General features: G+C 43.3%; 1 protein-coding gene across 6 annotated transcripts in view; it reads right to left on the bottom strand.

The window, feature by feature from the left end:
• LOC124019498 (receptor-type tyrosine-protein phosphatase U) overlaps positions 1 to 26,372 on the bottom strand; it is a 348,981-nt gene that overhangs the window by 46,237 nt on the left and 276,372 nt on the right. For 3 of the 6 annotated variants that reach the window (XM_046334848.1, XM_046334851.1, XM_046334849.1), the window contains 5 exons: positions 8,741 to 8,817; positions 7,159 to 7,176; positions 3,180 to 3,216; positions 1,916 to 2,013; positions 742 to 858 (listed from right to left, as the gene is read on the bottom strand). In XM_046334848.1, coding sequence (XP_046190804.1) covers positions 742 to 858; positions 1,916 to 2,013; positions 3,180 to 3,216; positions 7,159 to 7,176; positions 8,741 to 8,817 — 347 coding nt within the window. The remainder of the gene's footprint in view (positions 1 to 741; positions 859 to 1,915; positions 2,014 to 3,179; positions 3,217 to 7,158; positions 7,177 to 8,740; positions 8,818 to 26,372) is intronic. The other 3 variants (XM_046334850.1, XM_046334853.1, XM_046334852.1) reach the window with 1 other exon arrangement.

Genomic DNA, 26,372 nt, shown 5'->3' with positions numbered 1-26,372 from the left:
GCAGTGCCTCAGCGGTGTGGGAGAGAGGGGGGGGGCGGTTTAAGTAGCTTGAGTTATTAAATCCTCTCACTGCAGGCATATTTAATCAGAGGGCCTTCGATGATCATCGTCTCTGAGTCACATCGGTCTGTACATCAGGAGCTGTTGTTTATTCTAATCTCTCTACATCGTATTTATGCATCATCAGGAAGTAAGACACTGTCTACTCAATTCAGCGTATGCCAACTGCTGCTGTCTCTGCAATGTTTATGAGTATTGGGAAGGAGACTGGTACAGGGGCCAACTCAGTAACAAAGGAGAGAAAAGAACCATAGAGCCAGAGTATTATTTCTTACTACCACCTCTCTCTAGTCAGAGACAGGCTGCTATTTGTCAGCTAAGTGCCTTTATCACAGAGTCAAATAGGGCTAAAGGATCCATGTTCTCTGGGTAGGATGCATTCACAACAGAAGCACCTCATAATTGAGACAGATTGAATGCCGGTTCTGTTCAGTTGGACTGATAAACACCACAGACTCTTTGATCGACAACTGCCTGGAAACGCTGGCTGAAGAAACAATGCCATCATGGTATGTCTAAGCAGTGAAGCCACAAGAAACCAAAAATAAGGAAAGAATGAGGGAAAGATGCTTAGTAGTAGCTGGGATTTGTCCTGTATAAGTAAAAGCCATGTGATATTGGTCTTAGACGTAGACTGACTCAATGTCAAAACATGTGCAGGCACAGAATGGTTGGACTTACCCTCTCCATGGCAAAAGTACGAACGGTGTACTCTGAAAGTGTTTCCGTCTTCAGCAGTGTAATCTTGATGTCTCCATACATCTCACTGTCATCAGGCCAGTATTTACAGCATTTCACCTGGTCAACAGGGACAAATAACATTTGATCAAATGTGCATACAATGGTAGTCACAGAAATGTGTTTGACCAACCAGTGTTCCTTGTTGGTAAATTATGCTACCTACTGCTCAGCATTAAATACATTTAAGCAAAGAAGACACAGAACAATTCTACTTACATTCAGCTCCAACAAAATCAACCAGTTCATCCATAGATAGAGGTGGTAACTATAGTAGTCTTTAATGATGGGGAACATCATATCTAGAACTGGGCCACCACTAATGTTTTCCATTAAGGCACAAAGGATTTAGTCATTTTTAATTTAGGTTAGATGTTATTTTGATTCAGCTGACAAACATTCCAGCGCTAGGAGGGAACAGCAAATTTGATGTACTGATATTGATAGAAACATTTTGTCATCTTAACAACTATGTCAATGTTTATGATTTCAGAAGAAAAAAATGGGACTCTTACTATAGTATTTATATTCTGCTGGCTCTAACAATGAGGTCTGTCTGAGCAAATAGTAAGGGACCTGAACACAGTAGAGAAAATTGAATTGTGTCCCCTTTTGCGCTTATAAAATAAAATATATAAAATATATAAAATATATAATATATATATATATAAAATATATATACAGTGCCTTGCGAAAGTATTCGGCCCCCTTGAACTTTGCGACCTTTTGCCACATTCAGAGATCCTCACTGAACTTCTGGAGAGAGTTTGCTGCACTGAAAGTAAAGGGGCTGAATAATTTTGCACGCCCAATTTTTCAGTTTTTGATTTGTTAAAAAAGTTTGAAATATCCAATAAATGTCGTTCCACTTCATGATTGTGTTCCCCTTGTTGTTGATTCTTCACAAAAAAATACAGTTTTATATCTTTATGTTTGAAGCCTGAAATGTGGCAAAAGGTCGCAAAGTTCAAGGGGGCCGAATACTTTCACAAGGCACTGTATATTTATATATATACATAAGAAGTCTATGACTGGATGGATGGATTGCCGGCTAGATGGAAGCAATGGTGCTGGGGATAGGTGTGTATGAGGAGAGAGGTGTGAGTGTGAGACTCACCCTGCCTACCTCTACCAGTTTAGTGATCATGACGATGCTGAAGCAGTTCTCCTGCCACACCATCCTCCAGAAGTCATACACTGTCTCCTGTTTGGGCCCTATGGGACAGAAAGGTAAAACCACCACATCAACCATCTCAGTCAAAAACAGTTTGCTGTAAATACAAATGATCAATATGACTAGGGCCTGGATTGTTTCCTGACCACGTGACCCGATACTACTGTACTAAGTCATTTTTCTTGGACACAGAATCAAGGTACATGCAGCTAGGTTATAAGTAGGGCCAAAGAGTTTTTCCTGGTCAGGTCACATGCCCTACTATAATTAACGTTATGCTGTACAGTGCTTCATGGCAGTGTTTATTGGTCTGTGCCAGCGAACAGTGGCTCAGTATGAGAAGTGACAGATCATTACATTTACATTTACATTTAAGTCTTTTAGCAGACGCTCTTATCCAGAGCGACTTACAAATTGGTGCATTCACCTTATGACATCCAGTAGAACAGTCACTTTAAAATAGTGCATCTAAATCTTAAAGGGGGGTGAGAAGGATTACTTATCCTATCCTAGGTATTCCTTAAAGAGGTGGGGTTTCAGGTGTCTCCGGAAGGTGGTGATTGACTCCGCTGTCCTGGCGTCGTGAGGGAGTTTGTTCCACCATTGGGGGGCCAGAGCAGCGAACAGTTTTGACTGGGCTGAGCGGGAACTGTACTTCCTCAGTGGTAGGGAGGCGAGCAGGCCAGAGGTGGATGAACGCAGTGCCCTTGTTTGGGTGTAGGGCCCGATCAGAGCCTGGAGGTACTGAGGTGCCGTTCCCCTCACAGCTCCGTAGGCAAGCACCATGGTCTTGTAGCGGATGCGAGCTTCAACTGGAAGCCAGTGGAGAGAGCGGAGGAGCGGGGTGACGTGAGAGAACTTGGGAAGGTTGAACACCAGACGGGCTGCGGCGTTCTGGATGAGTTGTAGGGGTTTAATGGCACAGGCAGGGAGCCCAGCCAACAGCGAGTTGCAGTAATCCAGACGGGAAACAGATCATGAATCTCTCTCTCTCTCTCTACTAGGAGAGGGTTTAACTGATGCTAGGGTGTGTATCTACAACGTCCAAATATGCACGCACCCAAAAAGGAAACTGATGTATACACGAGCATGATGTGTCACTGTTGCTAGATCCTACGTGGAAGTTCATTGGGTAGGTTGGTCAACCTCGAATTATCACACAAAAACACACACAAGCACCCAACTCCAGACATGGCGGGATACTCACCCTGAGTTGCTATGAAGTGGTTGGATCGATGGTAGCCCTGAAAAAGAGAACAGGGATGACATGCTGAGTAAGCTATCTGTGCCTCAGACAGCGCTTTCTCCCCTTCTCCTACCTCCTTATCCTCTCTCCCTCCCTCTCTTCTAGCACGGATCACCCTTCCTTCTCACTACTGTCCAATTCCCTCAGTAACATCATGTTTCCTGTCATTCCAACACCACTCACAAAAATTCCAGAGAGAATATGGTGTGTCGTCAGACACCCAAGTATGCCCACAGTTTGGTGTGCATGCTAAATAACCCTTCCTAAAAGCACAACTAATTATGACGCCTGAGAAAAAGAGTTCCATCGCATGTCAGGCTTTACCTAAAAGCTGTCATCAACTTCTAAAAGCATGTGCAAATCCCCCCACACAGACGTCACATCAAACATGGTTACGATATAACAGCATGAGACAACACAAAACTTTGTTTGGCATTGAGAGAGATGAGAGAGAGACTGTAGTCCCAGAGTGATTCAGAACACCCACTTTGCCCATAGAAATTATGCTTTTCAGGATACTACGCTACGTTTAAGTCCCCCAAAAAATAGCAATTGGATTTCATTATTCAACACAACGCACAAAATAATAATTGGTTTATTGCTCCAAAATACAGATTTTTTTTCACGTTTTAGCACATTTTGCACAATTATAAACATTTTTGCAATGGGATGTAGAGGAAATTGTACAGTTTTAAAGCACATTTCCTGTAATTCAACACATTTAGCCATTGGGCGGAGAGAAAAAAATGAACTGTTTTACAGATAATTTCCTGCAATTCTACACATGTTGCAATAGGATGGTGAGAAATGTTAGCAGTGAGACTGACTAACAAAATCAATGCAGAAAGGTAATTCAACCACGATAACAAGTTTAGATAGCTGGCTGCTAAACTAACTTAACGATCTACAACATTTTAGCTGACATGGGCTAATTGACTTACTATCAGTGACTGAGATAACGAGAATAACTGCTGATGCACAACCTAATTTTGAAAATGCACTTTGTGTATTCTACTTTTCTAACTCGCAACAGTAAGTTGGGACTAGCTTTTGTGTGTGTGTGTGTGTGTGTGTGTGTGTGTGTGTGTGTGTGTGTGTGTGTGTGTGTGTGTGTGTGTGTGTGTGTGTGTGTGTGTGTGTGTGTGTGTGTGTGTGTGTGTGTGTGTGTGTGTGTGTATGGGGAGGGGTATCTAGATACAGTGGAGATGCGGTGTTCAACCAAAAGAGGAAAAAGCAACGTTGAAAAAAAGGGATTCACAAAATATACATGACTCGCTTCAGGAACCTAGGTGTTTGTAGTGCATTACTACTTCACTTTTTTAAATTAAAAAAACAAATCTAACACTGCTTTTTTGAACGATATCAAAGTGTTGATCTCCACTTTCTGGAGGACCGAGTTTTGAAATCAGTGGAATGCCCGGGGGAATTAGAGTATGATAGCTAAGGAGATGGAGAACATTCTGGCCTTTGACTGCAAATAAGCAAAGGGAGTCGAAAAGAGAACACACAGAAAGCTGTTTAAAACACCTGTCTCCGTATTACATCTTCAAACTAAGGGCAACCATGGCATCCGTGACAGAGAGGAAGAAGCAACCATTCCATGTATAGCATCCATCCATGTAAGATAGTCTAGCTAGCTTACGTGTTTCTAATTTTGTTAGAAAGTTTTCATTTTTTCATTTCAAGTTAAAGCGTACTGTTAGCTAGCAAGCTAACATAAGCTGGCTGGCTTGCTAGCAAACGCTACGTTTATGATCTGTGTAGTAATATTATTCGTATCTCAGAGCCATTTGCTTTGATAGTTATAGCCTAATGTTAACAAGCTAACATTGAACCTGGTTGGTTAGCTACCTGCAGATTCAAAAGCGTAATTCAATTGTTGCCAGCAGCGCAGTTAAAGTCACCAACGCTCTGGATAACAAAAAACAGTCTAACCAGCTCTGCTAGGGCGAGTAAAATGGTCTGAGTGAGCTGTTCTCTGTCTGGAAGTAGCTAGCAAGCTAGCCAATGTTAGCCAGTTAGCTAGTGAGCTTGTCAAAACACTCGGATCAACCCTACTCCTCGGGCAGAGCGTCCAGTGAGCTCTCTGAAAGCTCAGAGAGCAAAACGCTCTGAATTTACGAATGGACAATCTGACAACACTGAGTTTACGAACGCCCAGGGTGCACTCTGGCACTCCAGATTGAATTTATGAATACACCCGTAGTATAAACCAACCTTTAGTCTTGAAATCTTTGGATGTTTAGTAAATGGCCTCACATGTGAATCCTTAAAGAGAAGGGTGGTGCTAAGTTTTAAGAGGGTGAGAACAATGTTGAATGGGTGTAGACAAAGAAGAGCTCTCCAGTAGGTTTACCAAAATATTAAAGTGCCATATTCTCAAAAGTGAGGTTACAAGCGTATCAACTTTCAAAGCAAAATTACTTTCCCATTGTTCCTCAACTGTACTGTATGATATACCATTTTCTAGCTCGTGTGTCTACTTTCATCCAATGTAAAAAACACCAATTCAGGGCCTCCTGGGTTGCGCAATGGTCTAGGGCATCGCAGTCTCTGTGCCACCAGAGACTCTTGGTTCGCGCCCAGGCTTAGTCGCAGTTGGCCGTGACCGGGAGGTCCGTGGGATGATGCACAATTGGCCTAGCGTCGTCCAGGTTAGGGAGGGTTTGGCCGGTAGGGATACCCTTGTCTCATCACACACCAGAGACTCCTGTGGTGGGCACGGCACAGAGCATGCTAACCAAGGTCGCCAGGTGCACGGTGTTTCCTCCGACACATTGGTGCGGCTGGCTTCCAGGTTGGATGCGCGCTGTGTTAAGAAGCAGTGCGGCTCGGTTGGGTTGTGTTTCGGAGGACGACCTTCAACCTTAGTCTCCCCCGAGCCCGTACGGGAGTTGTAGCGATGAGACAAGATAGTAACTACTAACAATTGGATACCATGAAATTGGGGAGAAAAAGGGGGTAAAAAAATAATACAAAAAAACACTAATTCAAATTTTTGCTACTTAACCTCGAATCGAGACGGTCGGTCACATTTATATTCATAGCCACAATGATTGCTCAGATGAAGTTGTACAACTTGAGTGCAGTGAGTCAACAGGAGACCATTTATATCAAACAATGCATTATGGGTGACGATGCCGTGAAGAGGCAGAGGGACCACATCACTGTACAGTAGGCTATAAGAAGTAGTTTGTCAACAGAACATAACTCATTGTTACTTCCCCCTAGAAAGACAACCTGGCATCTGTTGTGTCACCCTCAAAAAAAAGTGCAGAAATGCAGGTATATGCATTGAAACGCAAAAGGGACAAGTGTGTAATGGAGATGAATGACTGTCACAGTGAATGGGTGCAGTGAGCCCAACTACCCACGATTCGCTGGGGCCCCGGGCAGCACAATCAGCATGTCCATGGCATTCACGCACCTCAACCAGTCATAGTGGCAACTGTAACCTCCTGATTTTTGACCTCATGTAAGCACAAGAAATATAATGACACAGGGACACTTGTCACATGCTGGAGATGACAGGGCATGCCAGTGGGTATGGTGACGATGACACAGCTCTATATGCTTACAGGTCACAAATACAATGGGCCACAAGGCAGTCTCGTCTTCAGCAGATATGGGAGCTCCTTCAAACGTGCATTCCTCTTTACTTAGTGGTTGTCTTTTATTGAGATATGGTAGAGAAAAGAAAGAGACAAACATCTAAGATTCAAATGCAGATAAAAGGAAAAGAGATAGCAACCCTCAGAGTTTCTTCACTCTGCAGCAATCTGAACATTGTGACACCTTGGAGCAGCTTGCTTTGTGCCAACTCTGAATCCAGGCTCCCAAACACTAGACTGAGTTTGAATTTTGAAGGAGGGATGTACTGCATGGGAAAGAGGGAAAAGAAAGGGATGGCAGACAGAAGAAAGAGCAGTGAAGTACTTACTTCCCTGTTAATCCGAATCTACAGGGTCCAAAGTTGAGTAGGTGGGGAAGGTAGTAGAAAAAGAAGAGAGAAGAGATAGAAGCTAGTTAATGAAAGAAGATTGAGAAATCTAAGGAGTTAAAGGTTGCAGTCAGGAGGAGAACCTGTATAGAGAGGTGTGCTTGTTTACATACAGTATGTGTGTGTGAGACAGTGTGTGTTTTGTGTGTGCACGTACATTTGTTCATGCTGCCATGTATGTGGATTGCTTTGGACGGGCTCCCTATTTAACAAATTAGAGGCTGTCATATAGCATTCACTTGCTGAGTGTGGTGATGGAAAATACTGCACTGTATGTACTACAACACATATGACAAATACAGGCAGCTGCCAAGCATGCATATAGCACACACACACACACACACACACACACACACACACACACACACACACACACACACACACACACACACACACACACACACACACACACACACACACACACACACACACACACACACACACACACACACACACACACACACACACACACACACACACACACACACAGCCAATTGATGGGTAACAAAGTGATCAAATCAAATGCTAAAGAGAAAAACAATCTGAGAGCTCACTTCTTCAACCTCTGCTTTAACAAACAGAAAACACATTTCAGAGAGAGGCTAAACTTTTCCATGTAACCTCTGGTGAAATAGTAATGGGCTCTCCACAAGTACTCCCCTGTGGCAACGTATTCATCATTCAGGGCCAGGGCTAGCCTTGTCAGGGGCCAACTTGGCACTACAGCAGGCAGCACCCAAGCATTGAGTTGCATGTCTCTAATGATGCTTGGTCTCCCTATGCCCTGACACTAATTAGCACCCTCACAATGGCAGGAGTCAAAATAGGACAGCATTCTCAAGTGCCCTCTCTATGCTAATGAAGTCCCCTAAAAGCATTTCTCCTGCACAAGTCCACTCGCTCTCTATCTCTCCCGGCTAAACGATGTAAAAAGGAGTGCTTTCACCTTTCCGACGAGGCGTTTTAGACAAGTTTGTCTCTTATGATGGAATAATGTACATTCATGAGTGTACAGTCCAACAAATGGATGATGCATGTTGCTCTACGGGTGACACATTCTAGTTGATGCAGATGGAAACAAGAAGTACAGTTAAGTGAAGGTGAGCAGCCAAAGAGATCATGTCACAGAGCTGCTCCCCATCCATCTAGGGATTGAACAACATCAATCCAGTCTATTCAATTCAGAGTGATTGGGGGATTTTTACAAAGGGCTTTACCTCCAAGACTTGGTATTATAAAATTAATTTATTGTCTATTAATAGCATTGGATAAGGGGTTGTAGAGGTAGTCACCAAACAGACATGACATCTGGCTAGAATGCCAAGAGGTGGAGCCTGGTGTTTCCAGGAACAGGAATAACCTCTCAGAGGTAAATCTGGGGTACCGGATTGCTTCGGGCAACACAAAATACTGTGAAATGGACGGTGGTTATTCAGAAAGGGATAAGTAATGACTTGATGAGTTTCCCAGTATAACACTGTGATTGGAAAGGATTCTGAGCAGAAAGGAAGGTGAGACTTACGTCTATGTAGTTGGCGTTGATGTAGTCAGAGTTGGGGTCTCCCAGGAGTGGGTGGAGCTTGACTCTGTGGCGATCATCTGGAATGGACACAATGGGAGAATCACATCTCAGCCATGTTTCCAATTATATTACAGTACGTCCACACAGTTCAATTAAAATAACACATCCATATATTTTTTTGTTACATTTTATAAAAATACCTATACATAAAATAACACATTTATTGTAGTAACTTGACAAGGAATGCCTACACGCATTTCAAAATTACTTTCAAGCTAAGAAATAAAAGGAGTACAGCCATGTACACCCGGCTCCCGAGTGGCCCAGCGGTCTAACGCACTGCATCTCAGTGCAAGAGACGTCATTACAGTCCCTGGTTCGAATCCAGGCTGTATCACATCCGGATGTGATTGGGAGTCCCATAGAGCAGCGCACAATCGGCCCAGCGTCATCCGGGTTTGGCCAGGGTAGGCCGTCATTGTAAATAAGAATTTGTTTTTAATAAACAAAAGGTTAAATAAAAAAATTACAAATATAGACTGATAGACTTGTGGTGTTATTAGTGTTGGGACATCAGATCTTGTTGAAAAAAAGGACTGTCATATATATTTTGTTTGTTTATATTTACTGTAGCAGATGTTCTAAAGTGTTGTGAAGAAGAGAACACTGATGTGGTTTACTTGTTTAAGCTTATGTTTTTTCTTACATGGGGGATTGAAATTAATGGGGGTGAAGTGTTAAATTGTGGACACTATATGAATAATTACATTGAATATGAATTGTACTTACCTGCAGTGCAGTGTGATTGCTATTCATGTGTGCATGGTTATTATTGGCATTGACCATGACCTTTCTCCTTGGATGATGTCATTACCCCGAGTTGGATCTGTACAAACTCTACCACATGTGGGCTGTATCATTTGGCTGTGTTTGTACCGTTTGTACATTTATATAGATATCTCTCTATCTTCTGGTTGATCTGGCACTCAGAACATGATTTCACTTTGTTTTCTACATCCTGATCCATGTTAGGCCACCAGATGTAAGATCTGGCTAAACTTTTTATCCGGGAAATGATTTGTGAACGGCCAGGGGGTGGAATAACCACTCTGGACCCACAGAGTATGCAGACATCATGCACACTAAGCTCAGTTTTGTGCTTTGCATAAGGTCTCAGTCCATCATCCTCTATGACAGGAGGCCAACCTGGCATCTTTTTACTTTGGCCAGGATAGGATCCCAGTCTGCCCACTATTTGATCCGTTTGTCATTCACAGGTCAGTTTGACAATCTCTACAATCTCTAAATTGTCTCGGGAGGCACTACAGTTGTGGCGGGCATCTCTGGTAGCGGGAGACGGCTGAGCATGTCTGCGTTTGAATTGTCCTTCCCCGCGCTGTACACTATAGTGTATTCTTAAGCTGACAGTGTTAGGGCCCAGCACTGTGTCCTTGCTGAAGCCATGGGAAGAATGCATCTTGATTCACTAAATAGGGTCATTAGTAGTTTGTGGTCAGTGCATATGGTGAAATGACAACCATAGCAGTACTGATGAAAGCGTTTCACAGCAAAGACTATTTGCCAGACATTCCTTATCTAACTGTGAATAACCCTTCTCAGCACTCGTCAGCGTGCTTGATGCAAATCCAATGGGTTTCTCTGACCTGTCCTCTATCTAGATGAGAGATTACTGCCCCAACGCTATAGGGCGAGGAGTCACATGACGTGATGATCGCTTTGTCTTGGTCAAAATGAACCAGCAGTTGTGCTGGATTGTAGTAGCGCTTTCACTTCCTTGAAAGCTTTCTCTTATGCTGGCCCCCACTTCCATTTAGTCTTTGTGGAGCAGCTGATAAAGTGGAGCCAACACTGTTGACAGTTCAGGGAGGAACTTACCATAGTAGTTCACCATGCGCAGGAACGACCTGAGCTCAGACACGTTCTTGGGGGTTGGAGTATCCTTGATTAACCTGACTTTGTCCTCCATAGGACACAGACCCTGCGCTGTGATCTTGTGACCTAGGTATGTCACACTCTGTGCATGGAATGTGCACTTACTACGCTTCAGGCGCAGCCCTGCCTCGGAGAATCTCTTTAACACCTGGTCCAGATGGTGGAGTTGCCACTGTAACCAGGATGTCATCCAGGTACACTGCTACATGAGGGATCCCCTGCAGCAGACTGTCCTTTGTCCTCTGGAAAATGGCTGGACGTCACTCCCCGGAAACCAAGCGGTTGTTCCAGAACAAGCCTTTGTGCGTGTTGACTGTGACATACTCTTTTGAGACCTCGTCCAGGAGGAGCTGTAGGTAGGTGTGACTCATGTCAAGCTTTGAGAAGGTCCTGCTTCCTGCGAGCGTCACGAACAGGTCCTCCACCTGCAGCAGCTGGTAAGCATCCAGCCTAGAGGCCCAGTTGATGGTGAGTGTGTAGTCCCCACATATGCGCACCATGCCGTCATTTTTCAGAACGGGAACGATTGGAGCTGCCCAACGGGAGAACTGAATGAGAGTAATGATGTCTATTTCCTGCAGCCGCTCCAACTCATCCTCAACTTTCTCTTTCATGGCGTAAGGCGTTGTCCTGGGATTGAAAAAGTGAGGCTTGGCCTGAGGATCCGTGAAGAGCTTAACTGCAGTGTGCCCAGTTCATCTTTGAAAATCTCAGGGTAATTATGAATGACATCCTTAGTCACTCGTGTGTTTTTTCTCTCACCCCAGTTCAGTTGTATTTTAGTGAGCCAGTCATGCACTAGTAAACCTGGCCCATTCCCATTCACCACCAGGAGCCGTGCTCTCGCTTCCTGATTGTTGTATGCGATGTCCACATCTAGAGCGCCCAGCAATGTTATGGTCTCCCCGGTGTACGTACGCAGTCTGATCCCTGCCGGTGTGAGGGCTGAAGCCGGTGTGAGGGCTGAAGCCTGTTTTGAGCCCCATAGTTCTCTGTAGGTCTCCTCACTGAAACCAGAGGCAGAGGCCCCTGTGTCAACCTCCGTCTTCATCTGCTTTCCATCTACCTCCACTGTAGCATAGACAGGCTCTGCGCACAGCTCCCTCACATTAAACATGTTGTAGGACCAATGCTCGTCCTCCTCTGTGCTGTCTAAGTGATGTGCTGCTGACTGCAGCTTCTTAGTTGTGAACTTGCCCTGCCCAGTCTGCCCACCCTCTGGCTTGCTCCTAGGACCCCTGCATTTTTTGCTAAATGTCCCCTTTTGTTGCAATTGTGACAGAGTATCCTTGAACTTAGATGGTTTGCATAATGCGATCCCCCACATCCGAAACATTCCACTGCTTTTCCCGTTTTTCCCGCCACCTGATGCACTGCACAACTTCCACTTTCGGCCTTTTGAATATTTTTAGCATTACTAGCGGCCATCTCCATCCCTTGAGATAGTTCCAATAATCTCTTGAAAGTCAGTGTAGCTTCCCCCAGCAAACGGTACTGTCTGCTGTCCTCATTACTGCCACAGACTAATCTGTCACAGAGCACATCCTCTAACATAGCCCCAAACTCACAATGTTCAGAGAGTTAACATAATTCAGTTAACAAACTGACCTGTTTTCCAAAAATGGCAGTTGAACTTGAACCTATGGACAATCACTGAAGGCTTTGGATTGGGGTGAGTTTTAACGAGAGCCACAAAAGGAATTTCTCCCGGTCTCCGTGGTGTAGCCAAATTCCTCATTAGCTTGTAGGTTTTAGCCCCACACACTCAATAGAATAAAGCGCCGTTTAGCCTCATCTGTAATTCCATTTACCAAGAAAAAGTGTTCCAACCTTTCCACATATTTTGCCCAGTACCTGTTCTATTCCACAAACTCAGTGATAGTCCCAAACATTGCCATGATATCAACAACTTGTCCTTGATCGTCACCATCGGTGTTTCCCTCCAGCGATGGCTGCTCTCCGTCACTCATTAGCTAGCTAGCTAGCTAGCTGACTCCCTCCACTGTTTCTTAGCTAGCTAGCACATTGATACATGCTGATACATGCTGATCAAGATTTATCCTCATCACCAAAAAAAGATGTAGTAACTTGACAAGGAATGCCTACACACATTTCAATATTACTTTCCTTTACTTTCAACCTAAGAAATAAAATGTGTACAGCCATGTACAAACGGCACAAATACAGATAAATGATTACAGCCCACTCAACATGTGGCATTGTACAGATCCGACTCGGGAAAATGTCACAGTCAATGCCAATAATATCCATGCACACATGAATAGCAATCATACTATACTGCAGGTAAGTACAATACATATTCAATTTTTATTTCCACAATAGACTCATTGTCCAACATCCCATTCCAAAATTGTGGTATTAATATGGAGTTGGTCCCCTCCCTTTCCACTATAATAGCCTCCACTCTTTTGGGAAGGCTTTCCACTAGATGTGGGAACATTACTGCGGGGACTGACATACTCCATTTACCAAGAAAAAGTGTTCCAACCTTTCCACATATTTTGCCCAGTCCTCGTTCTATTCCACAAACTCAGTGATAGTCCCAAACATTGCCATGATATCAACAACTTGTCCTTGATCGTCACCATCGGTGTTTCCCTCCTCCCTCCGTCACTCATTAGCTAGCTAGCTGACTCCCTCCACTGCATGATGAACACGCGGCCAAACAATTTCAAAGCCTTTACTGAGTTCATATATGGAAATCAGTCAATTGCAATAAATTCATTGGGCCCTAATCTATGGATTTCACACGACTGGGAATACAGATATGCATCTGTTGGTCAGAGCTACCTTAAAAAAAATGTAGGGCCGTGGATCAGAAAACCAGTCAGTATCAGTTGGTAGAGCATGGCGCTTGTAGCGCCAGGGTAGTGGGTTCGATCCCCGGGACCACCCATACGTAGAATGTATGCACACATGACTGTAAGTCGCTTTGGATAAAAGCGTCTGCTAAATGGCATATATTATATTATTATTATTATTATATTATATTATTATTATTATTATTATTATTATTATTATTATTATATTATTATATATTATATTATTATTATTATTATTATGTTATTATTATTATTATTATTATAATATATTATATTATTATTATATTATTATTATTATTATTATTATTATTATTATTATTATGGTGTGACCACCATTTGCCTGTTGCAATGCAACACATCTCTTTCGCATAGAGTTGATCAGGCTGTTGATTGTGGCCTGGGGAATGTTGTCCCACTCCTCTTCAATGTCTGTACGAAGTTACTGGTTATTGGCGGGAACTGGAAGAGGCTGTCCTACACGTCAATCCAGAGCATCCCAAACATGCTCAATGGGAAGACATGTCTAGTGAGTATGCAGGCCATGGAAGAACTGGGACATTTTCAGCTTCCAGGAATTCTGTACAGATCCTTGCGAAATGGAGCCATACAATATAATGCTGAAACATTAAGTGATGGGGGTGGATGAATGGCACGACAAATGGGCCTCAGGATCTTGTCACGGTATCTCTGAGCATTCAAATTGTGATCGATAAAATACAAGTGCGTTCATTTTCCATAATTTATGCATGCCCATACCATAACCCAACCACCTCCATCGGGCACACGCTGTCTGCCATCTTCCCGGGACAGTTGAAACCAGGCTTCATCCGTGAAGAGGACACTTCTCCAGCATGCCAGTGGCCATCGAAGGTGAGCATTTGCCCACTGAAGTCGGTTACGATGCCAAACTGCAGTCAGGTCAAGACCCTGCTGAGGACAACGAACACACAGATGACCTTCCCCGAGACAGTTTCTGACAGTTTGTGCAGAAATTCTTTGGTTGTGCAAACCCAACGTTTCATCAGCTGTCCGTGTGGCTGGTCTCAGATAATCCTGCAAGTGAAGAAGCCGGATGTGAAGGTCCTTGGCTGGCACGGTTACACATGCTCTGTGGTTGAGGCCAGTTGGACGTACCACCAAAATTCTCTAAAACGATGTTGGAGGCAGCCAATAGTAGAGAAATTAACATTCAATTATCTGGAAACAGCTCGGTGTCTATTCCTGCAGTTAGCATGCCAATTACACCCTCCCTTAAAACTTGAGACAACTGTGGCATTGTGGTATGTGACAAAACTGCACATTTTAGAGTGGCTTTTTATTGTCCCCAGCACATGGTAAACCTGTGTAATGATCATGCTGTTTAATCAGATTCTTGATATGCTACACCTGTCAGGTGGATGGATGTAAACAATTTTTTGCACAACATTCGTGAGAAATAAGCTTTTTGTGCGCATGGAAAATGTTTTGCCATAATTTATTTCAGCTCATGTCAACATGGGACCAACACTAAGGAAATCAGTCAATTCAAATACATAAATTAGGCCCTAGTCTATGGATTTTTGTCACACCCTGATCTGTTTCACCTGTCTTTGTGCTTGTCTCCGCCCCCCTCCAGGTGTCGCCCATCTTCCCCATTATCCCCAGTGTATTTATACCTGTGCTCTGTTTGTCTGTTGCCAGTTCTATTTGTTTCATCAAGCCTACCAGCAGGTTTCCCCATGCCCCTGTCTTTCTCTAGTTCTCCCAGTTTGGACCATTCTGCCTGCCCTGACTGCCGTTCTCTAGTTCTGCCCACCTTTGACCTGTAGTTTGCCTGCCCCCCCTATTTTTTTATAAACTTTTGTTACTTTGAAACTATCTGCATCTGGATCTTCTCCTGAGCCTTGACAGATTTTACATGATTGGGAATACAGATATGCTTCTGTTGGTCACAGATAGGGCTGTTGCGACAATGACCGCAGTAAAACTCCATGTGACTCTGGATATGCTTTGGTAGTACCCAACTTGCTAACTACCATCAGGTCCTAATGGCCTGGTACTCAGGGCACTATTTTCCCTCTAACTACTCTGAAATAAAAGTAAATGCAATTGAAAATCACAAACACTTATCATAAAAACAGTATGCCTATACTTTTAAAACTCACCTAAAGAAGTTCAACAGCAGGTTGAATCTGAGCGGAAAACATTGTTGTGGATGTTGTTTCAAAAGCCTAACACCACAAAATGGACTGCACTTTCTAAGGTGATGATTAATTCAAACCACCATTTGCATATTAGAGCTTATTCAAATGTTTAAGGCCAAGCCAAGCCTGATTACCTTATGCCACGCTCCAAAATATATAACCATGAGTCTGGGAGAGAATGTATAGCCCTAGGCGATGCTGTTGGTTCATTGATTATGCAGGGCAGCTAACAGTTAGCCTACAATCAGTGAATTTGTATTTGAATAGCCTAGTAATAAATAGGGGATTTTTTATAATTTAAATCATTTAATTGGGTGACATTACATTTATCTATGCAGCATATCACACATTTCCATCCACTTCTCTTTCCATTATTCCTTTTTCGAGTTTATTATTTTTATTTCACCTTTATTTAACCAGGTAGGCAAGTTGAGAACAAGTTCTCATTTACAATTGCGACCTGGCCAAGATAAAGCAAAGCAGTTCGACAGATACAACGACACAGAGTTACACATGGAGTAAAACAAACATACAGTCAATAATACAGTATAAACAAGTCTATATACAATGTGAGCAAATCAGGTGAGAAGGGAGGTAAAGGCAAAAAGGCCATGGTGGCAAAGTAAATACAATATAGCAAGTAAAACATTGGAATGGTAGTTTTGCAATGGAAGAATGTGCAAAGTAGAAATAAAAATAATGGGGTGCAAAGGAGCAAAATAAATAAATAAATTAAATACAGTTGGGAAAGAGGTAGTTGTTTGGGCTAAATTATAGGTGGGCTATGTACAGGTACAGTAATCTGTAAGATGCTCTGACAGTTGGTGCTTAAAGCTAGTGAGGAAGATAAGTGTTTCCAGTTTCAGAGATTTTTGTAGTTCGTTCCAGTCATTGGCAGCAGAGAACTGGAAGGAGAGGCGGCCAAAGAAAGAATTGGTTTTGGGGGTGACCAGAGAGATATACCTGCTGGAGCGTGTGCTACAGGTGGGAGATGCTATGGTGACCAGCGAGCTGAGATAAGGGGGGACTTTACCTAGCAGGGTCTTGTAGATGACATGGAGCCAGTGGGTTTGGTGACGAGTATGAAGCGAGGGCCAGCCAACGAGAGCGTACAGGTCGCAATGGTGGGTAGTATATGGGGCTTTGGTGACAAAACGGATTGCACTGTGATAGACTGCATGCAATTTGTTGAGTAGGGTATTGGAGGCTATTTTGTAAATGACATCGCCAAAGTCGAGGATTGGTAGGATGGTCAGTTTTACAAGGGTATGTTTGGCAGCATGAGTGAAGGATGCTTTGTTGCGAAATAGGAAGCCAATTCTAGATTTAACTTTGGATTGGAGATGTTTGATATGGGTCTGGAAGGAGAGTTTACAGTCTAACCAGACACCTAAGTATTTGTAGTTGTCCACGTATTCTAAGTCAGAGCCGTCCAGAGTAGTGATGTTGGACAGGCGGGTAGGTGCAGGTAGCGATCGGTTGAAGAGCATGCATTTAGTTTTACTTGTATTTAAGAGCAATTGGAGGCCACGGAAGGAGAGTTGTACGGCATTGAAGCTTGCCTGGAGGGTTGTTAACACAGTGTCCAAAGAAGGGCCGGAAGTATACAGAATGGTGTCGTCTGCGTAGAGGTGGATCAGGGACTCACCAGCAGCAAGAGCGACCTCATTGATGTATACAGAGAAGAGAGTCGGTCCAAGAATTGAACCCTGTGGCACCCCCATAGAGACTGCCAGAGGTCCAGACAGCAGACCCTCCGATTTGACACACTGAACTCTATCAGAGAAGTAGTTGGTGAACCAGGCGAGGCAATCATTTGAGAAACCAAGGCTGTCGAGTCTGCCGATGAAGATGTGGTGGTTGACAGAATTGAAAGCCTTGGCCAGAACAATGAATATAGCTGCACAGTAATGTTTCTTATCGATGGCGGTTAAGATATCGTTTAGGACCTTGAGCGTGGCTGAGGTGCACCCATGACCAGCTCTGAAACCAGATTGCATAGCAGAGAAGGTATGGTGAGATTCGAAATGGTCGGTAATCTGTTTGTTGACTTGGCTTTCGAAGACCTTAGAAAGGCATGGTAGGATAGATATAGGTCTGTAGCAGTTTGGGTCAAGAGTGTCCCCCCCTTTGAAGAGGGGGATGACCGCAGCTGCTTTCCAATCTTTGGGAATCTCAGACGACACGAAAGAGAGGTTGAACAGGCTAGTAATAGGGGTGGCAACAATTTCGGCAGATAATTTTAGAAAGAAAGGGTCCAGATTGTCTAGCCCGGCTGATTTGTAGGGGTCCAGATTTTTCAGCTCTTTCAGAACATCTGCTGAATGGATTTGGGAGAAGGAGAAATGGGGAAGGCTTGGGCGAGTTGCTGTTGGGGGTGCAGTGCTGTTGACCGGGGTAGGAGTAGCCAGGTGGAAAGCATGGCCAGCCGTAGAAAAATGCTTATTGAAATTCTCAATTATGGTGGATTTATCAGTGGTGACAGTGTTTCCTATCTTCAGTGCAGTGGGCAGCTGGGAGGAGGTGTTCTTATTCTCCATGGACTTTACAGTGTCCCAGAACTTTTTGAGTTAGTGTTGCAGGAAGCAAATTTCTGCTTGAAAAAGCTAGCCTTGGCTTTTCTAACTGCCTGTGTATAACGGTTTCTAGCTTCCCTGAATAGCTGCATATCACGGGGCTGTTCGATGCTAATGCAGAACGCCATAGGATGTTTTTGTGTTGGTTAAGGGCAGTCAGGTCTGGGGAGAACCAAGGGCTATATCTGTTCCTGGTTCTAAATTTCTTGAATGGGGCATGTTTATTTAAGATGGTTAGGAAGGCATTTAAAAAAATATCCAGGCATCCTCTACTGACGGGATGAGATCAATATCCTTCCAGGATACCCCGGCCAGGTCGATTAGAAAGGCCTGCTCGCTGAAGTGTTTCAGGGAGCGTTTTACAGTGATGAGTGGAGGTCTTTTGACCGCTGACCCATTACGGATGCAGGCAATGAGGCAGTGATCGCTGAGATCTTGGTTGAAGAAGGCAGAGGTGTATTTAGAGGGGAAGTTGGTTAGGATTATATCTATGAGGGTGCCCGTGTTTAAGGCTTTGGGGGGGGGTACCTGGTAGGTTCATTGATAATTTGAGTGAGATTGAGGGCATCAAGTTTAGATTGTAGGATGGCTGGGTTGTTAAGCATGTTCCAGTTTAGGTCGCCTAGCAGCACGAGCTCTGAAGATAGATGGGGGGCAATCAGTTCACATATGGTGTCCAGAGCACAGCTGGGGGCAGAGGGTGGTCTATAGCAGGCGGCAACGGTGAGAGACTTGTTTTTAGAAAGGTGGATTTTTAGAAGTAGAAGTTCAAATTGTTTGGGTACAGACCTGGATAGTAGGACAGAACTCTGCAGAGTATCTTTGCAGTAGATTGCAACACCGCCCCCTTTGGCAGTTCTATCTTGTCTGAAAATGTTGTAATTTGGAATTAAAATTTCAGAATTTTTGGTGGTCTTCCTAAGCCAGGATTCAGACACAGCTAGAACATCCGGGTTGGCAGAGTGTGCTAAAGCAGTGAATAGAACGAACTTAGGGAGGAGGCTTCTAATGTTAACATGCATGAAACCAAGGCTATTACGGTTACAGAAGTCATCAAAAGAGAGCGCCTGGGGAATAGGAGTGGAGCTAGGCATTGCAGGGCCTGGATTCACCTCTACATCGCCAGAGGAACATAGGAGGAGAAGAATAAGGGTACGGCTAAAAGCAATAAGAATTGGTCGTCTATAACGTCTGGAACAGAGAGTAAAAGGAGGTTTCTGGGGGCGATAAAATAGCATCAAGGTATAATGTACAGACAAAGGTATGGTAGGATGTGAATACAGTGGAGGTAAACCTAGGTATTGAGTGATGAAGAGAGATATTGTCTCTAGAAACATCATTGAAACCAGGAGATGTCATTGCATGTGTGGGTGGTGGAACTAATAAATTGGATAATGTATAGTGAGCAGGACTAGAGGCTCTACAGTGAAATAAGCCAATCAACACTAACCAGAACAGCAATGGACAAAACATATTGACATTAAGGAGAGGCATCCTTAGTCGAGTGATCAAAAAAGAGTCCAGTGAGAGGAGTAGTTGGTTTCGGGGTCAAGGCGATTTAGACAGCTAGCCAGGACATCGGTAGCAAGCTAGCATAGGAAGGGGGTCTGTTGTTAGCCACCTCTTGCGTTCCGTCAGTAGATTAGTGGGGTTCCGTGTGGTAGAGGGGATTAGTCCAAATCACACAACAACAAAAATAAAATAAAAACAATAGATATAGTTATAGAGGCCCAAGAATAAACATAATAATAATAATAAAAATAAATAAATTGTCCGATTGTCTATTCTGAGAGCAGCCGGTAAGACAGCTAACGGTTAGCAGGCCGCAGGTTGGGGGTTCAGGTAACGTCGAGACGGAGGAGCCAGCCGGATCTCCTTCGGGTAGATAACGTCGGCAGTCCAGCCGTGAAGGCCCGGTGGGGCTCCGCGTAGGCAGTAAAACGGGTCCGGATAGGTGACTGCAGCCCAGGAGTGATTGACGGAGTTCAGGAGTGATTGACGGAGCTGGCTAGCTCCGGAGTAATTGATGTCTGCTCCAGAATCGACGAAAGCAGATAGTCACACGGATAGCAGCTAGCTAGCTGTGAGATCCGGGAATGAATGTCCAGAGAGCAGTTGAAATCCAAGGACATGGAGAGAAGAATTGGTCCGGTATGTTCCGTTCCGAGCCGCGCTGCGCTGTACAAAACTGGCGATAGATTTTTGAGCTAAAGGATAGCTGATGACCACAAACTGTGGTTAGCTGAAAACTAACGACTTGCCAGTAAAGAAGCTAACTAGCTTCTGATTAGCTTCTAGCTAGCTTCTGGCTAGCTTCTTGGAGTTTCTGGCTAGCTTCTGGCTAGCTTCTTGGAGGATTGCAGATTTGAGGTAAATAATACTTATTTATAAATATAAATTGGTGAGGCGGGTTGCAGGAGAGTGTTTTGAAGATGAGTTGATGGAAAATAAAAAAATGTATGTGAAAAAAAAAGTTGTAAATATATATATATACAGGACACGACAAGACGAGGACAAAAGACGTCTGAACTGCTATGCCATCTCGGACGAGTACACAGACGGCCTGTCAACGGTTTAATGAAATATGTTTTGTTGCCAAAACATGTTACTATCAATGTTCCCAAACAAATTTCACACCCAAATTAAGCACTGGGTAGCTGCAAGAACAAGGTTGGAGAGCCCATGGCATACATAGTTTGGGCAGAAAATCACCAGTCGGGAAGCGAGTATGCTCCTCAAACAGTGGTTAATGCGTGGAATAAAATAAGTGTTCTTAAATGTATTTCTCAAAGCACATGTTCCGCTATAAAACTGAAGTATCCGTTTGGGAAAGGGCGGCCTCAATTCGCTATTCCAGTGCATAGAGGACATGTCATTTTTCACCCCACCCTATTCCTGCCCATTTGATAATGGGCAATTCTAAATCAAAACTAGTTTTGCATATTAATAAAGACAAGATTAAATTGAGAATATAGTCTGATGAGTGAAAATAAGATTAATTGATTAGAGAACAACTGTGCAGAATGAGGCAAGCAACAGAGCGCAAGCTTTTTTTTGCTACTTTCTCAAATAGTGAATAGCCTATAGTTGCACCATGCAGGTCATATATGTTTGGATTTCTAAAACATTCTAAGGTGTGTCTCATTCACAACTAAAGTTGACAAATAACTAAATCTATTATATAGGAAATTATCACTTTTACGCTCAACATAGCCACTTCACACGCACAGTCGCTCCGTATTGGAAAAAACATCCTTTCCATTTTATTCAGCTAAGTTCAATCATATTCTTCTTACAATAAAATCATGTCAAATAAAATAATGGCATGGGACATAAGCATATCTTCTCAGCTAAATGAACAAGCCTATGGAAGATAGCCAAACAACATAGGCCTACAGTAGGCCAACTCATATTCTGTAAATCTGAAATACATTTTATTTACATAATAATGTTTCTTTAGACCAGACTAAAATCAAAACTATGAAATAACACATATGGAACCATATAGTAACCCCCCAAAAAGTGTTTAATAAATAATTTGAGATTCTTCAAAGTAAGCAACGTTTGCCTTGATGACAGCTTTGCACACCTGGAATGCATTTCAATTAACAGGTGTGCCTTGGTAAAAGTTACTTTGTGGAATTTCTTTCCTTCTTAATGCGTTTGAGCCAATCAGTTGTGTTGTGAAAAGGTAGGGTTGGTATATAGAAGGTAGCCCTATTTTGTAAAAGACCAAGTCCATATTATGGCAAGAACAGCTCAAATAAGCAAAGAAAAATGACAGTCCATCATTGCTTTAAGACATGAAGATCAGAACTTTGAACGTTTCTTCAAGTGCAGTCGCAAAAAAACGAACTATGATGAAACTGGCTCTCGTGAGGACCGCCACAGGAAAGGAAGACCCAGAGTTACCTCTGCTGCAGAGGATACATTCATTGGAGTTACTAGCCTCAGAAATTGCAGCCCAAATAAATGCATCACAGAGTTCAAGTGACAGACACATCTCAACATCAACTGTTCAGAGGAGACTGTGTGAATCAGGCCTTCATGGTCGAATTGCTGCAAAGACACTACTACTAAATGACACCAATAAGAGGATGAGACTTCTGAGTAATGGATATTAGACTGGTGGAAATCTGTCCTTTGATCTGATGAGAACAAATTTGAGATTTTTGTTTCCAACCGTTGTGTCTTTGTGAGACGCAGAGAAGGTGAACGGATGATCTCATCATGTGTGGTACCCACCGTGAAGCATGGAGGAGCAGGTGTGATGTGTGTGGGGGCTTTGCTGGTGACACTGTCTGTGATTTATTTCAAATTCAAGGCATGGCTACCACCGCACTCTGCAGCGATACGCAATTTGCGATTAGTGGGACTATCATTGGTTTTTCAACAGGACAATGACCCAACACGCCTCCAGGTTATGGAGGAGCTATTTGACCAAGAAGGAGAGTGATGGTGTGCTGCATCAGATGACCTGGCCTCCACAATCACCCGACCTCAACCAAATTGAGATGGTTTGGGATGAGTTGGATGGCAGAGTGAAGGAAAAGCAGCCAACAAGTGCTTAGCATATGTGGGAACGCCTTCAAGACTGTAGGAAAAGCATTCTAGGGGAAGGTGGTTGAGAAACTGCCAAGAGTGTGTAAAGCTGTCATCAAGGCAAAGTTATTTTGAAGAATCTCAAATACAGTGCCTTGCGAAAGTATTCGGCCCCCTTGAACTTTGCGACCTTTTGCCACATTTCAGGCTTCAAACATAAATATATAAAACTGTATTTTTTTGTGAAGAATCAACAACAAGTGGGACACAATCATGAAGTGGGATATTTCAAACTTTTTTAACAAATCAAAAACTGAAAAATTGGGCGTGCAAAATTATTCAGTCCCCTTAAGTGAATACTTTGTAGCGCCACCTTTTGCTGCGATTACAGCTGTAAGTCGCTTGGGGTATGTCTCTATCAGTTTTGCACATCGAGAGACTGACATTTTTTCCCATTCCTCCTTGCAAAACAGCTCAAGCTCAGTGAGGTTGGATGGAGAGCATTCGTGAACAGCAGTTTTCAGTTCTTTCCACAGATTCTCGATTGGATTCAGATCTGGACTTTGACTTGGCATTTCTAACACCTGGATATGTTTATTTTTGAACCATTCCATTGTAGATTTTGCTTTATGTTTTGGATCATTGTCTTGTTGGAAGACAAATCTCCGTCCCAGTCTCAGGTCTTTTGCAGACTCCATCAGGTTTTCTTCCAGAATGGTCCTGTATTTGGCTCCATCCATCTTCCCATCAATTTTAACCATCTTCCCTGTTCAATTTTGGTTTCATCTGACCAGAGCACCTTCTTCCACATGTTTGGTGTGTCTACCAAACTTTAAACAACACTTTTTATGGATATCTTTAAGAAATGGCTTTCTTCTTGCCACTCTTCCATAAAGGCCAGATTTGTGCAATATACGACTGATTGTTGTCCTATGGACAGAGTCTCCCACCTCAGCTGTAGATCTCTGCAGTTCATCCAGAGTGATCATGGGCCTCTTGGCTGCATCTCTGATCAGTCTTCTCCTTGTATGATCTGAAAGTTTAGAGGGACGGCCAGGTCTTGGTAGATTTGCAGTGGTCTGATACTCCTTCCATTTCAATATTATCACTTGCACAGTGCTCCTTGGGATGTTTAAAGCTTGGGAAATCTTTTGTATCCAAATCCTGCTTTAACCTTTTTCACAACAGTATCTCGGACCTGCCTGGTGTGTTTCTTGTTCTTCATGATGCTCTCTGCACTTTTAACGGATCTCTGAGACTATCACAGTGCAGGTGCATTTATACGGAGACTTGATTACACACAGGTGGATTGTAATTTATCATCATTAGTCATTTAGGTCAACATTGGATCATTCAGAGATCCTCACTGAACTTCTGGAGAGAGTTTGCTGCACTGAAAGTAAAGGGGCTGAATAATTTTGCACGCCCAATTTTTCATTTTTTGATTTGTTAAAAAAGTTTGAAATATCCAATAAATGTCGTTCCACTTCATGATTGTGTCCCACTTGTTGTTGATTCTTCACAAAAAAATACAGTTTTATATCTTTATGTTTGAAGCCTGAAATGTGGCAAAAGGTCGCGAAGTTCAAGGGGGCCGAATACTTTCGCAAGGCACTGTATATATTTTTTATTTTATTTGTTTAACACTTTTTTTGTTACTACATGATTCCATGTGTGTTATTTCATAGTTGTGACGTCTTCACTATTATTCTACAATGTAGAAAATAGGAAAAATAAGGAAAACCCTTGAATGAGTAGGTGTGTCCAAACGTGTGACTGGTCCGGTATATAAACTCAGCATAAAAAGAAACTTCCCATTTTCAGGACCCTGTCTTTCAAAGATAATTCGTAAAAATCCAAATAACTTCACAGATCTTCATTGTAAAGGGTTTAAGCAGGACGCATGACTTTCAACCTTCGTCTCTCCCGAGCCCGTACGGGAGTTGTAGCGATGAGACAAGATAGTAGCTACATACAAAATTGGATACCACAAAATTGGGGAGAAACAGGGGGTAAAATTAAAATAAAAGAAAAAAGAAAAAATAAACTCTTAAAATTACCATTGGCATCATGGTGGAACCCCTGCGTGGTTTCCTTCCTCTCTGGCAACTGAGTTAGGGAGGACACCTGCATCTTTGTAATGACTGGATGTATTGATACACCATCCAAAGTGTAATTAATAACTTCACCCATGCTCAAAGGGATATTTAACGTCTGTTTTCTATACCCATCTACCAATAGGTGCCCTTCTTTGCGAGGCATTGGAAAACCTCCCTGTTAAACACTATTATTGCACACAGAGTGAATCCATGCAATGTAAACTCAGCAAAAAAAGAAGTCCCTTTTTCAGGACCCTGTCTTTCAAAGATAATTCATAAAAATCGAAATAACTAAACATTGTAAAGGCTTTAAATACTGTTTCCCATGCTTGTTCAATGAACCATAAACAATTAATGAACATCGTTAGGACACTAACAGCTTAGAGACGGTAGGCAATTAAGCTCACAGTTATGAAAACTCAGGACTCTAAAGAGGCCTTTCCACTGACTCTGAAAAACACCAAACGATAGATGCCCAGGGTCTGAGCTCATCTGCGTTAACGTGCCTTAGGCATGTTGCAAGGAGGAATGAGGACTACAGATGTGGCCAGGGCAATAAATTGCGATGTCCGTACTGTGACGGACAGCTGATCTTCCTCACAGTGGCAGACCACGTGTAACAATACCTGCACAAGATCGGTACATCGGAACATCACATCTGCGGGACAGGAACAGGATGGCAACAACAACTGCCCAAGTTACACCAGGAACGCACAATCCCTCCATCAGTGCTAAGACTGTCTACAATAGGCTGAGAGAGGCTGGACTGAGGGCATGTAGGCCTGTTGTAAGGCAGGTCCTCACCAGACATCACCAGCAACAACATCACCTATGGGCACAAACCCACCGTCACTGGACCAGACAGGACTGGCAAAAAGTGCTCTTCACTGACGATCTGCGGTTTTGTCTGACCAGGGGTGATGGTCGGATTCGCGCTCATCGTCTAATGAATGAGCATTACACCGAGGCCTGTACTTTGGAGCGGGATCGATTTGGAGGTTTCCGTCATTGTCTTGGGCGGTGTGTCACAGCATCACCGGATTGAGCTTGTTGTCATTGCAGGCAATCTCAACGCTGTGTGTTACAAGGTAGACATTCTTCCCACTCATGTGGTACACATCCTGCAGGCTCATCCTGATATGACCCTCCAGCATGACAATGCCACCAGCCATACTGCTCGTTCTGTGTGTTATTTCCTGCAAGACACAGGAATGTCGGTGTTCTGCCATGGCCAGTCCCATTGAGCACGTCTGGGACCTGTTGGAACGGAGGGTGAGGGCTAGGGCCTTTCCCCCAGAAATGTCTGGGAACTTGCATGTGGAAGAGTGTCCAGCAAGAACTGGCAAATAGGGTGGCCACACCAGATACTGACCGTTTGATTTTGACCCCCCCTTTGTTCAGGGACACATTTTTCCATTTGTGTTAGTCACATGTCT

Source organism: Oncorhynchus gorbuscha, unplaced genomic scaffold (genome assembly GCF_021184085.1).
Source record: "Oncorhynchus gorbuscha isolate QuinsamMale2020 ecotype Even-year unplaced genomic scaffold, OgorEven_v1.0 Un_scaffold_609, whole genome shotgun sequence".
NCBI classification, from domain to species: Eukaryota; Metazoa; Chordata; class Actinopteri; order Salmoniformes; family Salmonidae; genus Oncorhynchus; species Oncorhynchus gorbuscha.
The sequence above is the reverse complement of the archived record's forward strand: the minus strand, read 5'-3'. Positions and strand labels throughout refer to the sequence as shown.